Source organism: Rhinoraja longicauda, chromosome 29, assembly GCF_053455715.1.
Source record: "Rhinoraja longicauda isolate Sanriku21f chromosome 29, sRhiLon1.1, whole genome shotgun sequence".
NCBI classification, from domain to species: Eukaryota; Metazoa; Chordata; class Chondrichthyes; order Rajiformes; family Arhynchobatidae; genus Rhinoraja; species Rhinoraja longicauda.
In genome coordinates this window covers 7,117,990-7,134,139 of record NC_135981.1, presented here as the reverse complement: position 1 = coordinate 7,134,139, position 16,150 = coordinate 7,117,990, and the positions used below count along the sequence as shown (strand labels likewise).

Sequence of the window (16,150 nt, the reverse complement as noted above, 5' to 3'; positions counted from 1 at the left end):
CTGAACTGATGTACAGCACTTTGGTCAATGTGGGTTGTTTTTAAATGTGCTATACAAATAAAATTGACTTGACTTGACTTGACTATTGAATCTTATAATACAGTTCAGTTTAGTTTATTGGCACATGCACCAAGGTACAGTGAAAAGCTTTTGTAGTTCTAACCAGCCAGCCCAAAACATCCCTAACACATTGCTAAATATTGAATATTTTCACAAAGGTAACTGCTGGTACTCAACTAGAGAAGAAGATATGTGTAGGAATGAACTGCAGATGCTGGTTTACACCAAAGATAGACACAAATAGCTGGAGTAACTCAGCGGGACAGGCAGCATCTGTTTCTATCTTTAGAGAAGGAGATGACTATCCTTCCACTTTCCATTACCACGAAACTTGACTCTCGCGATTATTTACACCCCGAAGGTTGGATGTTTTGAAGGTCCAAGTGTGAAAAGCACCAGGAAAGTAGATGGCTAAAATCTTGCAAAGGAAATCGCTACCCCATTGTGTTTAGTTGAGTAAACAGGAAACGGTATAAGCATAAACTGAGGCAGTGGGATTGAACGTAGCACAATAGCAGTGTGCAAATGGATTTCCGTATCCAGTTTTGGAGCCTCGTGGCATAATTCAGAGGGGAAAGTGAGAGGTGTGGAGCGCTGCATTCACTCGAGCACCAAAAGACAATGTCATATTTCTGAATCCGGTTGTACTACCGTGCAGAACATGAAACAAAAGTGATTTTTGGAAAATTATTATTTTTGGAAAATTATTATTTTTGGAATATCCACCTTTCCTGTTCTAATGTAAACTGTTCCTTTTCCAGAATAACAGCGCTGAGAAGCGAGTAACTTTAGACATTGACCTCTGGGACAAATTTAGCGAACTCTCGACGAAATGCATTATCAAGACGGTCGAGTTTGCCAAACATCTTCCCGGATTTACCACTCTAACCATTGCCGACCAAATCACCCTCCTCAAAGCTGCCTGTCTAGACATCTTGGTAAGTACTGTATTTTAGTTTCATCGTTTATTTCCCCCAAATGTATTCTCCTTTTCCTCTGACACAGATACTGATACTGTCGAGACTTGGGCAAGGAACGAGATAGACAAGTAGCTCCTCCTCAACAATGCTTCTTTCTCCAAGGAGGCAACATCGTTGGCAAGGAGAGAAGTCATGGCGTGCTGGGCGGAGTAGCTGAGCGGGTCAGGCAGCATCTCAGGAGAACGTGGAAAGGCGACGTTTCGGGCCGGGACCCTACTTCAGTCCCGACAATGTCCAGACCTAAATCGTTACCTGACCCGCTGAGCTACTCCAGTGCAGTATCGTTTGTAAACCAGCATCCTTGTTTCTATCTTTAGAAAGGAAATGAGAATATTTAGCATCAACATAGCTGTCATTCCCAAGTGTCAATAAGACGTTTATCCCAGTAAATTAATTGACTATTTGTACTGTGTGTGTGTGTTTAGTTTTCTTTAGTTTAGCTTTGAGATACAGCACAGAAACAGGCCCTTCCGCCCACCGAGTTCGCGCGATCCCCGCACACTGACACTAACACTATCTTACACACACACTAGGGACACTTTGCAATTTTACCGAAGCCAATTAACCTACAAACCTGTACGTCTTTGGTGTGTGGGAGGAAACCGGAGCACCCGGAGAGTGTACAAACTCCGTACAGACAGCACCTGTGGTCAGGTGTGTGTGTGTGAGAGAGACAGAGAGACAGAAACCAAACCAAATGCATGCCTTGGTTGTAATACCGAAGAGTACTTTCACGTTGCTTCTTTGTTTTCTCAGATTCTGCGAATCTGTACCAGATACACACCCGATCAGGACACCATGACTTTTTCGGATGGCCTTACCTTGAACAGGACACAGATGCACAATGCAGGCTTTGGTCCCCTTACTGATCTGGTTTTTGCATTTGCCAATCAATTGCTGCCACTGGAGATGGACGATGCGGAGACTGGACTCCTGAGTGCGATCTGCCTCATTTGTGGAGGTGAGCAAAATGGAAACCCTCCAATTTTACCTTTGTACCTTTTAGAATGGAGTTACAGGTTGTACTTGCAATTGAAACCCGGGTCTCAGGCGCTGTAAGACCTCGACTCGCCAAGCTTTGCCACTGTACCGCCTTTGAAAATCCATGATCAGATCCAATCAACCACGGTGTACACCAATAAAATCTGCACACGTCGAGAGTTTGCTTAAGAAAATGGCAGTGTCATCTTGACGATGGAAATCACGTGGGGTACTTTAAACAACTTTCCCCTTTAGACTTCCATGTACACGAGGGACAGTAACAGCTAATGGTCTAAGTATAACTGAAAAAAGATGTACTTAATATTGCTTTGCACTAAGTTTTTTTTAAAGATCTGATCATCTTGTCTTGTCCAATGCATTCATGGGAAATAGATGAGGGACATACTTTACCTTTTATCAACTAGAAGCAGTAGCAGGTTTTCCGAATTGAAATGGGAAAAAAAAATCCCCAGTCCCCACAGCTAATTGATTATTGATATGATTGACAAGGATTTGGATTACTCTATATAAATGTTAACTACTTTTGTGTAGGAAGGAACTGCAGGCACTGGTTCACACCGAAGATAGACACAAAATGCTGGAGTAACTCAGCGGGTCAGGCAGCATCTCTGGAAACAAAAGGAATGGGTGACAGCAGTCTGAAGAAGGGTCTCAACCCAAAACGTCACCTTTTCCTTTTCTCCGGAGATCTTGCCTGATCCGCTGAGTTACACTGGAATTTATTTGGAATTTAGAAGGATGAGAGGAGATCTTATCGAAACGTATAAGATTATTAAGGTTTTGGACATGTTAGAGGCAGGAAACATGTTCCCAATGTTGGGGGAGTCCAGAATAAGGGGCCACAGTTTAAGAATAAGGGGTAGGCCATTTAGAACGGAGATGAGGAAAAACTTTTTCAGTCAGAGAGTTGTGAATCTGTGGAATTCTCTGCCTCAGAAGGCAGTGGAGGCCAATTTTCTGAATGCATTCAAGAGAGAGTTCGATAGAGCTCTTAAGGATAGCGGAGTCAGGGGTTATGGGGAGAAGGCAGGAACGGGGTACTGATTGAGAATGATCAGCCATGATCACATTGAATGGTGGTGCTGGCTCGAAGGGCCGAATGGCCTACTCCTGCACCTATTGTCTATTGTTACTCTGGCGTTTTGTGTCTCTCCAAACTGCTTTTGCTCTGGACTATAATTTCTGTGCCAAGGATTATTCCATACTGAAATTTGGGACATATTCCCCTGCTTTCATTGAATGACTGAGTAGCTACAGCAGATGGAGTCTCATGAAGCTGCAGGTGTACACTCTAACCCACCCCTACTTCTCTCATCCAGTTTCCTTCCCCCGCCTCCCCCCGCCCCAAGCTTGAAGAACAGTCCCGATGCAAAATGTTATCTGTCCATACCCTCTACAGATGCTGCCTGACCCGCTGCGTAACTCCAGCACTTTGATTTTTTATCTACTGCGGGTGACTGATGTTGAGGTCATTCACTGGATTTGCTCGACACTAAGAAAAGTAGCGGTAAATGTTCGGCAGTCTACGTCAGTAATTTTGACGCATCAAGTCCGCGTCGACCAGCGATCCGAGTACATTAACACTATCCTACACACTCAGGACAATTTATAATCTTTACCAAAGCCGATTAACCGACAAACCTGTGCGTCTTTGGAGTGTGGGAGGAAACCAGAGCACTCGGGGAAAACCCACGCGGTCACAGGGAGAACGTACAAACTCCGTTCAGACAGCACCCGTAGTCAGGATCGAACCCAAGTCTGTGACACTGTGAGGCAGCAACTCTACCGCTGCGCCACCGTGCACCCCAAATTTAAACACTTTGCTTCTGCACCATTTATTCACTTGGATGAGATGATAGAAAGTTGCTAGTGAACTCAAACCCATTATAAATAATCATCTCTGACAGGATAAAAATTAGCTGGAAATTTCACTGATGAGAATGGGAATGTTTTGTCATGTCCCTTCATTCAAGAAACTAAGCTTCATTATAATAGTTTCAGTTCGTCATTATTTTGCCAACAGAGCTAACACTGTGTTTCACTTAGTCATCGGGAGTGTAACAGGTTTGGAAAGATCGCATAGAATTAGGATTGCTAAACTCGTTAAAAAATAATTATAATTAATCTTGCGATTAAATATTTTAATTTTTCAATCGTGACTTCAATCATATTTAATTAAAGCATTTGTCACCATGCATGGAGTTCCAGTTATTCTTATTTTTAACTGCTGTGACAGTGATGTTGGCTTGTTTTGGCCCTCGTGCCTCATCATTACTGTTAACTTTAGTTTTGTTTAGAGGATACAGCGTGGAAACAGGTCCTTCAGCCCACCGAGTCCGCGCCGACCAGCGATCCCCGCACACTAACAGTATCCCACACACACCAGGGACAGTTAACCTACAAACCTGTACGTCTTTGAGGTGGTGGGGGGAAAACCGGAGCACCCGGAGAAAACCCACGCGGTCACAGGGAGAACATGCAAACTCCGTACAGGCAGCACCCATGATTAAGATCGATCCCGGGTCTCTGGCGCTGTAAGGCAGCAACTCTACCACTGTGCTGGCCACAGATCTCCACAGGTGCTGCCTGACCCGCTGAGTTCCACCAGTACTTTGTGTTTCGCATTATCCTTTCGGGTCTGGGACCTTTCATAGTACCTGAGAAAGAGCAAACGGGCATCCTGATAATTGTAGCGCTGCCAGTAAGGCTGTTTGTTTTGTCTGAGGCTGAGTGTTTCACCTGTGTTGAATATTAAACAGTGGTTTACAGCAGACACTCCAGATGAAGTGTTAGCCGGCGGAAATTGATGCTGCATCTTCGAACTCTAGAGTCCTTCATGTTAAAGCCACAGGCTGTTGTTGACTGCAAGTCAGTTAACACCCACACATCCACTTGCTCTTATTCCATGTGTGGGAAGGAACTGCAGATGCTGGTTTAAACCGAAGATAGACACTAAAAGCTGGAGTAACAGCGGGTTAGACAGCAATTTGAGGAAGGACGTGTTTACTATTGAGGCAGTGCAGCGTAGGTTCACGAGGTTAATCCCTGGGATGGAGGGACTGTCATATGAGGAAAGATTGGAAAGACTGGGCTTGTATTCACCGGGGTTTAGAAGGATGAGAGGGGATCTTATAGAGGCGTATGAAATTATAAAAGGACTAGACAAGCTAGATGCAGGAAAAATGTTCCCAATGTTGGGGGAGTCCAGAACCAGGGGACACAGTCTAAGAATAAAGGGGAGGTCATTTAAACCTGATGTGAGAAGAAACTTTTTCACCCAGAGAGTTGTGAATTTGTGGAATTCTCTGCCACAGAAGGCAGTGGAGGCCAATTCACTGGATGAATTTAAAAGAGAGTTAGATAGAGCTCGAGGGGCTAGTGGAATCAAGGGATATGGGGAGAAGGCAGGCACAGGTTACTGATTGTGGATGATCAGCCATGATCACAATGAATGGCGGTGCTAGCTCGAAGGGCCAAATGGCCTTCTCCTGTACCTATTTTCTACGTTTCTATGCATCTTTGGAGGGAAGGAATGGGTGACGTTTTGGATCGAGGCCCTTCTTCAAACTGAAGATAGACACAAAATGCTGGAGTAACTCAGCGGGTCAGGCAGCATCTCTGGAGAAAAGGAGTAGGAGATGTTTCAGGTCGAGACCCTTCTTCAGTCTGAGGGTCGGGGAAAGGGAAACTAGAGATACAGACGGACATAGAGTGATTTAGAACAAATGACTGAAAGAAATGCAAAAAAAGTAACGATGATCAAGGAAAGGTGGAGCCCACAATGGTCCATTGTTGGCTGTGGGGCTAGGTGATAACGAGTTGTACAGACAATGAATCCCAATAGGACGACAGTGAAACTAGTACATCGACTTGGGTGGGGGAGGGACGGAGAGAGTGGGGATGCAAGGGTTACTTGAAGTTAGAGAAATCAATATTCATACCGCTGAGTTGTAGCTGCCCAAGCGATATATGAGGTGCTGTTTCTCCAATTTGCATTTGGCCTCACTCTGGCAATGGGGGAGCCCCAGGACAGAAAGGTCAGTATGGGAATGGGAGGGGGAGTTAAAGTGTTTGGCAACCGGAGGACCAGGTACAAACACTCTGCAGAGACCAACCAATGCAGGATGTACTCAAGAGAGAGTTAAATTTAGCTCGTTAGAGGCAGGAAACATGTTCCCAATGTTGGGGGAGTCCAGAACCAGGGGCCACAGTTTAAGAATAAGGGGTAGGCCATTTAGAACAGAGATGAGGAAAAACTTTTTTAGTCAGAGAGTTGTGAATCTGTGGAATTCTCTGCCTCAGAGGGCAGTGGAGGCCAATTATCTGCATACATTCAAGAGAGAGCTGGATAGAGCTCTTAAGGATAGCGGAGTCAGGGGGTATGGGGAGAAAGCAGGAACGGGGTACTGATTGAGAATGATCAGCCATGATCACATTGAATGCCGGTGCTGGCTCGAAGGGCCGAATGGCCTACTCCTGCACCTATTGTCTATAGAAATCAGGAGCGGGGTACTGATTTTGGATGATCAGCCATGATCGTATTGATTGGCGGTGCTGGCTCGAAGGGCCGAATGGCCTACTCCTGCACCTATTGTATGTTATTATGGACGGGTGGAAGGCAGAGTTAGATGGTACATTGCTGTCGCTGGCAAAACGACTTCATTGATGAAAATAAAACAGACTTGGTTTTAAAATTTGATCCCTGGGGCTTTGTGTTAAGTTTGCTTCTCTATGCCCGAGTTGCTTTCTGAAGCAATTACGAGGGGCAGTACTGCCAAAGTGCATTTTGAATATCCTGATTTCAAGGTAAGGTCTGCCAGCTTATTCTTATTCTTTGTCCAGTTCGGGCCGGTCTGTGGTCAGCAATGAGAAGATGCCACGGGTCATTGGAATCCATTATTTGATGGTGTGGTAACGTGGGCTAATGGTCAGCTTTCTCCAAGTATCTTGGACATTTACTTGTTAAACCCAGGCCGTTGTTGTAATGTGTGGGAAGGAACTGCAGAAGCTGGTTTCAACTGAAGATAGACACACAAAGCTGGAGTAACTCAATGGGACAGGCAGCATCTCTGGAGAGAAGGAATGGGTGACGTTTTGGGCCGAGACCCTTCTTCAGATGGAGTCTCTCCAGAGATTCTGCCTGTCCCGCTGAGTTACTCCAGCTTTTTGTGTCTATCGTTGTTCTAATGTGCTGATAGCACCCTCTGGTGTTCATCTGCAGTACATCTATGTACAGTACTGGGCGGCACAGTGACGCAGCGGTAGAGTTGCTGCCTTACAACACTAGAGTGTTGATCCAGGTTTGATCCTGACTATGGGTGCTGTCTGTACGGAGTTTGTATGTTCTCCCCGTGACCCGCCTGGGTTTTCTCCGGGATCTTGATTTCGTCTGACACTCCAAAGACGTACAGGTTTGTAGGCTAATTGGCTTGGTGTCTGTAAATTGTCCTTAGTGTGTGTAGATGGCATTAGTGTGGGGGGTTCGCTGGGGCTCGCTGCAGCTCCGGCTATAATCACAGTGGGGCAGTGGTTTCAACAATTCGAAGGGAAGTTAAGAGTCCAAAGATGGGTTGCCATCCGAAACATCACTCATCCTTTTTCTCCAGAGATGCTGCCTGATCCGCTGAGTTACTTACTCCAGCACTTTGTGTCCATCTTAAGAATCAGCCACATTACTCGGGTCTACTTGAATACGATAAAGATGGCAATTTTCTTTCTCTGGAAGCCATTAGAAAACCAGATGTGTTTTTATGACCAGTTTCATGGTCACAATTGCTGAAACTAGCTTTTAATTCTAAATTTATTTACGTTTTAATTTGAGTTCCTCATCTGCCTTGCGGAGATTCTAGCACATCTCCAGGTTAATACTGAATGCTGCCCAGTATCACTATGATATATTAGTTTAGTTTATTGCCACTGTACCAAGGTACAGTAAAATATCTGAAATTGGGTCTCAACCCGAAACGTCACCTATTCCTTTTCTCCAGAGATGCTGCCTGACCTGCTAAGTTACTCCAGCTTTTTTCTTAGAGATACAGCGCGGAAACAGGCCCTTCGGCCCACCAGGTCCGCACCGACCAGCGATCCCTGCACACTAACACTATCCTACACCCACTAAGGACAATTTTTACATTTACACCAAGCCAATTAACCTACAAACCTGTACGTCTTTGGAGTGTGGGAGGAAACCGAAGATCTCGGAGAAAACCCACGCAGGTCACGGGGAGAACGTACAAGCTCCGTACAGACGGCACCCGTAGTCGGGATCGAACCCAGGTCCCCGGCGCTGCATTCGCTGTAAGGCAGCAACTCTACCGCTGCGCCACCGTGACCACCGCCCTTTTGGTGTCTGTCTACAGTAAAAAGCTTTGGTTCTGTGCTAACCAGTCAGCGAAAAGCCTACACATGGTTACAATCAAGCCGTCCACAGTGTACAGACATGTGATAAAGAGAATAATGTTCAGTGCAAGGTAAAATCTAGTAAAGTCCGATTAGAGATAGACCGAGGATCTTCAATGAGGACCACTGGAAACAAGGAACTGATGCACACAAAACAAGACAAAATGTTGGAGTAGCTCATTGGGTCAGGCAGCATCTCTGGAGAACATGGATAGGTGATTTTTCGGGTCGGGACCCTTCCTCAGACTCGTACATTGTCATCACTGGGATATTTTGTAAAGGTTCGAACATTAAGAGTGGCTACCTCGATAAGGCTGAAAAAAATCCCTGATATCTGTGGAACATACCCAGAAATAAATCAGTGGGAAAAAAAACTGCGGATGCTGGTATAAATTGACGGTAGACAAAAAATGCTTGGAGTAACTCAGCGAGACCTCGACCCGAAACGTCACCCATTCCTTCTCTCCAGAGATGCTGCCTGGCCCGCTGAGTTACTCCAGCATTTTTTGTCTATCAGAAATAAATCAGTGTCCATGCAGAAAGGAAGAAAAGTAGAAAGATAGAGGATGGTAAAAAATAAATAAAATGTTAATTTGATTGTTGTGTTGGAATGGATCTTGGTTCCTGATGTCCATTGTATGATGTGCAGGCTTTTGTTTGGATCTCTCTGTTATAATCACATGAAGATTGAAGGTGTATCTTAATCTTCCTCTTGTGCCTAAGTGTAAGACTTGTACAGAGAACTTGATTATCGCCTCCCTCTGCTGCATGCAAAAACTTACATGGAATTAATTATTGTCGGGGAAATTGAGTTATGTTGTGCGTGGTTTTGATTCCTGTGGTGAGGATTTGCTGACGCACAGGCTTTAAACACTGTCTTTTCAACTCCTGGGAGTTGGGCTTCAGTTCCTCCAGATGGATGTGGTGAAGGTGTCCTTTCTGACTGATGACTATTTAGGGTCATAAGTGAAATGAGCTTCAGCACATTCTCCATTCAATTCCCAGTGGGCATGTCTCTTCATCAGAGACTGACCTCGCCACAGACACCGCAAGGGCATTGTCACCGCCTGCTATTTGTAAGCATTAGTGTTGCTATATCAATGTTTCAGAGGTTTCACTGACTTGTGCCTGTTTAAATGGCATTAAGTCCCACACATGCACTGTTTATGTGGGGGAATGCCGATACACACACACACACAGACTGACGCACACACACACACACACACCGACGCGCGCGCGCACACACACGCAGACAATAGACAATAAGTGCAGGAGGAGGCCATTCGGCCCTTCGAGCCAGCACCGCCATTCAATGTGATCATGGCTGATCATTCTCAATCAGTACCCCGTTCCTGCCTTCTCCCCATACCCCCTGACTCCGCTATCCTTAAGAGCTCTATCCAGCTCTCTCTTGAATGCATTCAGAGAATTGGCCTCCACTGCCTTCTGAGGCAGAGAATTCCATGCACACAGACCGACACACACGCACAGACCGATGCACACAGACAGACACACACACACGCGCACACACACACACACACAGACCGACGCACACACACACACACACACACACAGACCGACACACACACGCACAGGCACATAAACAGATGACACACAGATACAGACACACACGTGCACACACGCACACGCACACACACAAGATTATGTCTACCACACAGGAATAATGGAGGAAAGCAAGTAATGAAACTCTTTGCTTTGCAGACCGGCAAGACTTGGAAGAGCCGGAGAAAGTGGATAAGCTGCAGGAGCCGCTGTTGGAAGCTCTGAAGATCTACGTGAGGAAGCGGCGGCCGAACAAGCCCCACATGTTCCCCAAAATGCTGATGAAGATCACAGATCTGCGCAGCATCAGTGCCAAAGGTGAGTGTGTGGTTGTCCACCGCGGCCACAAGGAGCTGCCTGGGGGCCAGAGCACCATAACATCTCCTCATATCCTGCACAGTGAAACATGGTCACCGACTAAGCCACCCGGTCACATCATGACTGATCTGCAGCTGAGGAATTGTATGAGTTTAGATTTGACTCGTGAACTTTAGCTGAATACCTTCCAATGATTCAACAGTAAGACCATAGGACATAGGAGTAAAATTAGGCCATTCGGCCCATCAAGTCGACTCTGTCATTTAATCCTGGCTGATCTATCTTTCCCCCTCAACCCCATTCCCCGTAACCCTGACACCCTTACTAATCAAGAACCTGTCAATCTCTGCTTTAAACATACCCAATGACTTGGCCTCCACAGCCGTCTGTGGCAATGGATTCCACCGATTGATCCACCACCCTAAAGAAATTCTTTCTCATCTCCTTTCTAGAGGTACTTCCTTTTATCCTGAGCATGTGCCCTCTGGTCCTAGACTCTCCCACAAGTGGAAACATTCTCTCCACATCCACTCTATCCAGGCCATTCACTATTTTGTACGTTTGAATGTGGTCCCCCACTTCATTCTGAACTCCAGAGAGTACAGGCCCAGAACCGTCAAACATTACATCCTGCGTTAACCCAATCATCCCCGGGATCATTCTCGTAAACCTCCTCTGGATCCTGTGCAACGCCAACACATCCCTCCTCAGATATGAGGCCCAAAATTTGGCCCATCGTGTCTGTTCCGCCATTCGATCATGGCTTTAAAAAAAAGACACAAAATGCTGAAATAACTCAGCGGGTCAGTGTGAAGAAGAGTCCAGACCCGAAACAATGCCTATCCATGTTCTCCAGAGACGCTGCCTGACCCGCTGAGTCACTCCTGCTCTTTGTAGAGATCCCCATAAATCATCTGTTTAGTTTAGTTCAGAGATACAGTGCAGAAACAGGCCCTTCGGCCCACTGAGTCTGTGCCGACCAGCGATCCCCGACCACAAACGCCATTCTACACACACTCGGAACAATTTACAATTTACAGGAGCCAATTAACTTACAAACCCGTACGTCTTTGGAATGTGGGAGGGAACCGGAGAAAACCCACGCAGGTCACGGGGAGAAGGTACAAACTCTGTACAGACAGCACCCGTGGTCAAGATCGAACCTAGGTCTCTGGCTCGGTAAGGCAGCAACTCTACCGCTGCGCCAACCTCGACATCCTTCCCACTGCAGGGTGACCAAAACTCAACATAGTACTGCAGGACTGGCTTCACCAACTGTAAATGTGTGTATTTCTGCAGTGATTAGCTGCAGGCTTCAGTATCTGAGCATGAATCAAAGTGGTTCAGTCCGATCCCCTGATTCTCACGGCCGCCTGTCCCTTTGTTTCAGGAGCCGAGCGGGTGATCACACTCAAGATGGAGATTCCCGGATCGATGCCGCCCCTCATTCAGGAGATGCTGGAAAATTCTGATGGCATTGACCCTTCCTCCTCGCCCTGCAGTAAGGCCAGCGCTGCCCGGGCCTGCAGCAGCCCCAGCCTATCCCCCAGCTCAGCCAGCAGCAGCAGTCCCAACACCCAGTCATCGTAGCTTCCCGAGGCCACGGAGGAAGGAACAAGCGGGCCCGGCTCTCGCTCACGAGGATGTTTGAAGTGTTTGCAAAAGACGAAGCGTTCACGGGAGAGCCACTGTAATGTTTGCCACGCACTCTGCAGCTTGTGGAAGGAAGGCAGTCGAGACTGGTCGGAACTTGCACCTAAGCCAAGCTGGAAGTCAAGTGCTTAACTATCGTGGGCATCGAATTCAAGAGTTGTGCTGAGCACCAGATACGGAGTGCACACGCACGCACACACCGGCACGCACGCACGCACGCACGCGAACCTAAACACAGACGCACGCATGCAGGTGTGCACGCACAACTCGCGCCTAAACACGGACATACACACGCATATGCGTGCAACACACGGCTAAACAGACACACAAGACGTGCGCATGTGATACACAACACACACGTGAACACGCAACACACACCTGAACACGGACACACGGGGCGAGTGTGCAGATGACACGCACACGACATGCACATGCCACACATGCACGCAAGACATGTGCGTGTGCCACACACCCACGGGATGTGTGCATGCCGCACATACACAGAGAAATATCCACCTTCCAAAATAGGAATCGGCAGTTCTCAAACCAAACTGCACTCCCTGTTGCAAGCCGCCAGCTTCTACGGTTTAGAACACGCTTTGACTTACTGCTAGCAGAGAACGATGAAGACCATTGTGTTTATTTTTTTTAAAAATATTTTTCCTCTCCTTTTGTTTATCTTTCATAATCTGATATAATACTAGTTGATAGACTGGGATTCTCCAGCGCACAATCCAGTAGTATCCAAAATGAGGAATTTGAACAAAAGAGAAGTTTATATGAATGAAACATTTAATGGATTATTTTTGTTGGACTGTTTTAAAATTGGATCGACCAGAGGAGGAAGAAACAAAAACGCAAAAAAAATAAATATGATGAAGTTGCTACATTTTTGAAGAGTTGCAAACAAACTGGACAATAATGAAGGTAGCTAGGTTACACTAGGGATGACTGTAAATATGCTGTTCAGTTTAATGTACTCACGAGAAGTTCTTTTATGCCTTTGTTGGTGGGTGGGATGTTCATTTTAAGCACATTTATTCTGAGAGAGCGCATGGTTCCGAAGTACTTTGTAGGTTTCCGATGTCCCAGGCAGGCCGATGTACGACAGGGCAAGGGATGCAGTGAAGGCACATAGGCAAGGCCACACCTCAGGCCCCTGGGCCCAGTTTGGTGGCCAGTCCCCAGTTGGGGGTCTGTCCAGGATAAAGTTCCCCCTATCCGCGAGTCTTATTTGGCTGAGCGACCAGGTCTTGGGCCAGCTAGGACGACCATTAAATTGTCCGTTGCTAACCAATTGTCAGCCGGAGGGTGGAGTATGTTTTATTTTAACACAAACCTTTTAGAAATCTTTGCCGAAGCAGTATACCAGCCTCGGTAGCGATCAGTGGATTAAATTTGACCGCAGGAGGGGTGGGTGGATCACACCGAGTGGCATCCTTGGCAGGAACACAAGGAGGGGGTTTCCAAAAGGATCTGAAGAAGGGTCTTGACCCGAAACGTCGGCCATTCCTTCTCTCCAGAGATGCTGCCCCGGCTGAGTTACTCCAGCATTTTGTTTCTGTCAAGGGTTTGGGTTTGGTCCGGGTTATACGACCGTGGTGAGCTGCTGTGGAACGTGGGTCTGCACAGTACTCAGGATGCTCTGACAGCGGGCGAGCGGCCAGTCAGTCAGCCGCCTTTCCACCTCTGCTGGTTTGGCTCTCGGTTATCTCGTTATAAGTTAAAGCTTTTAACTGTATTGGAGTTTTTTTTTGTTGGATACTTTAAGACTGCCGAGTTTGATGTCGCACACGTTTCCGAGAGTGAAGCAGGCGTAACTGGGTGTGCGTGCTGCCACAGGCTGGACTCTGTATCACTCGGCCACACTGTCTCCTACACTCTCCCTGCCAGATCTCGGCTGAAGGAGGGGAGGCCACTCGCCCACCAAGGCACAGACCTGGACCCCTTGATGTCCGCGTCTCACAGCAAGGAAACCATTTATTGATCCTGTTCATAAAGTATAGGAGCAGAAGTAGACCATTCATAAGTTCGAGGAGCAGAATTAGGCCATCCATCCCATCAAGTCTACTCCGCCATTCAATCATGGCTGATCTATCTTTCCCTCTCAACCCCATTCTCCTGCCTTCTCCCCATTACCCCTGACACCCGACTTAATCAAGAATCCGTCAATCTCCACCTTAAAAATATCCATCCACAGCCGTCTGTGGCAATGAATTCCACAGATTCGCCACCCTCAGACTAAAGAAATTCCTCCCCATCTCCTTTCTAAATGTGCATCCTTTTATTTTCGAGGCTGTGGCCTCTGGTCCTAGACTCTCCCACTAGTGGAAACATCCGCTCTAGCCAGGCTTTTCAATGTACAATAAGTTTCAACGAGGTCCCCCCCCCCCCCCCCCCCTCATTCTTCTAAACCTTCGGCCCATCAGGTCTACTTCTCCATTCAATCGTTGCTGATCTATCTTTCCCTCTGAACCCCATTCTCCTGCCTTCTCCCCATCAGCCCTGACACCCGCACTAATCACCCCGTAAGAGCTCTGTGAGGGGATTGGTGCCCTGGAACCGCTGCGAGCAGTTTGATACAACTGTGTGGGCGCAGAGTGATAGAGAAACACAGCACAGAAGCAGGCCCTTCAGCCCACCAGCCAGTCCATGCCAGCCATCAATCCCACACCCTAGCCTCACACTATTCCCCATTTTTGTTTGCCCCCATATTCTCATCGACTTCCTTCACAAAGGGACAAATTGTAGAGGCCCATGAACTCCCCGACCGACATGCCCTGAGGATGTGGGAGGAAAGCAGAGGAAATGCAGAAGATCACAGAGGGGGGAAATGTGCAAACTCCACACAGACGGTGCCAGGAGTCAGGATTGAACCTGGGTCTCTGGCGCTGTGAGGCAACGACTCTGCCGGTCGTACCGCTGTGCTGTCCGCACGCAGAGAGAACAGCGGGGATGGGGGGGGGGGGGGTGTTGGATTAGGACCATAACCCAGGCAAGGTCTACAGGCTCTACTTCCCTGAATGAACCAACTTGGATTTCACGGCGGTCTGACAAAGTCATTCATTGGCACCAACGGTTCGTTTCCACCCTTATTTCGCAAGGTGAGCAAGTTCCCCAACCGGTCCCGTGACACGGACACTCGGGCCTTCCCGCAGGCCTCAGGTTCGAATCAAAAAGGGAAGAATAGATGCAGCTCTAAAAAAGCAAATTATCAATCACGATTCAGGCAAGGATTCAAGCAGGCGTGACATTGAATGGAAAGGACAATCTGCCACGGATTTCAATCGATCTGGGTTCCTCTGCGAAGATTGGACCGGGCGCTGGGGGGTGTTATTGATGGCTTTTATAACATCAGCTTTGAGGGAATGATTTTGACCTTCAACCCGTGTCAAAATTAGAAATCCACTCCGAGACCCGGCACTCCACTGTAGCACCATCACAGGTCTCTCATTCCCTGGATATTGACCGGGGTTTTTTTCTTATTTGTCGGCTGAATGTAAATCACCTTGACAGGGTGAAAGGCTGAGAGGAACCAGGGTGTTTGCATCTCAGCAGTGGGGTGACCAGAGCTGGCGGGACTCCCTCACTGTTTGGCCTGAGGTTTAGCTGGACCATGACCTTCGAGGTGATGAGAGAGGCCTTTGCAATTAATAGGGGAGAACAAAGCTGCCTCTGCCGAAGATGGACACGAAATTCTGCGGTAACTCCAGAGGGTCAGGCAGCATCCCCGGAGAAAAGGAATAGGTGATGTTTCGGATCTTCAGACCCGACCCGAAACGTCGCCTATTCCTTTTCTCCAGAAAATGCTGACTGGCCCGCTGAGTTACTCCAGCGTTTTGTGCTTTATCTTCAGTGTAAACCAGCATCTGCAGGTTTCTTCCTACATGGAAACGGTGTAACTTGGCCAGAGACCGCCCACCTAGCAGAAGATGAAGAGGCTGTTCCCTAAAGGCACTTGACTTGACGGGAGGCCTTGCGATCTGTCTAGCCCACGAGCTGCTCTCGTGTTTGTCTGCGTGCCCCCCTGAGCTTCCCATTGAAGCAGAACATAGAACGGCTCAAAACAGGAACAGGCCCTTCGGCCCACAATGTCTGTGCCGAACAAAATGCCAATGTAAACTACCCACCTCTGCGTACACCTGCGTGATCCATACCCCTCCATTCCCTGCGTT

At 47.4% G+C, this 16,150-nt stretch overlaps 1 protein-coding gene across 11 annotated transcripts in view; it reads left to right on the top strand.

Moving 5' to 3' along the window:
- The window catches only part of raraa (retinoic acid receptor, alpha a), a 524,616-nt gene extending 510,246 nt beyond the window's left edge, over positions 1–14,370 (top strand). For all 11 annotated transcript variants that reach the window (XM_078424857.1, XM_078424854.1, XM_078424855.1 and 8 more), the window contains 4 exons: positions 822–998; positions 1,797–2,001; positions 10,164–10,322; positions 11,713–14,370. In XM_078424857.1, the coding sequence (XP_078280983.1) occupies positions 822–998; positions 1,797–2,001; positions 10,164–10,322; positions 11,713–11,912 (741 nt within the window). In that variant the 3' untranslated portion in view covers positions 11,913–14,370. The remainder of the gene's footprint in view (positions 1–821; positions 999–1,796; positions 2,002–10,163; positions 10,323–11,712) is intronic.
- The last annotated feature ends 1,780 nt before the right edge of the window (positions 14,371–16,150 follow it).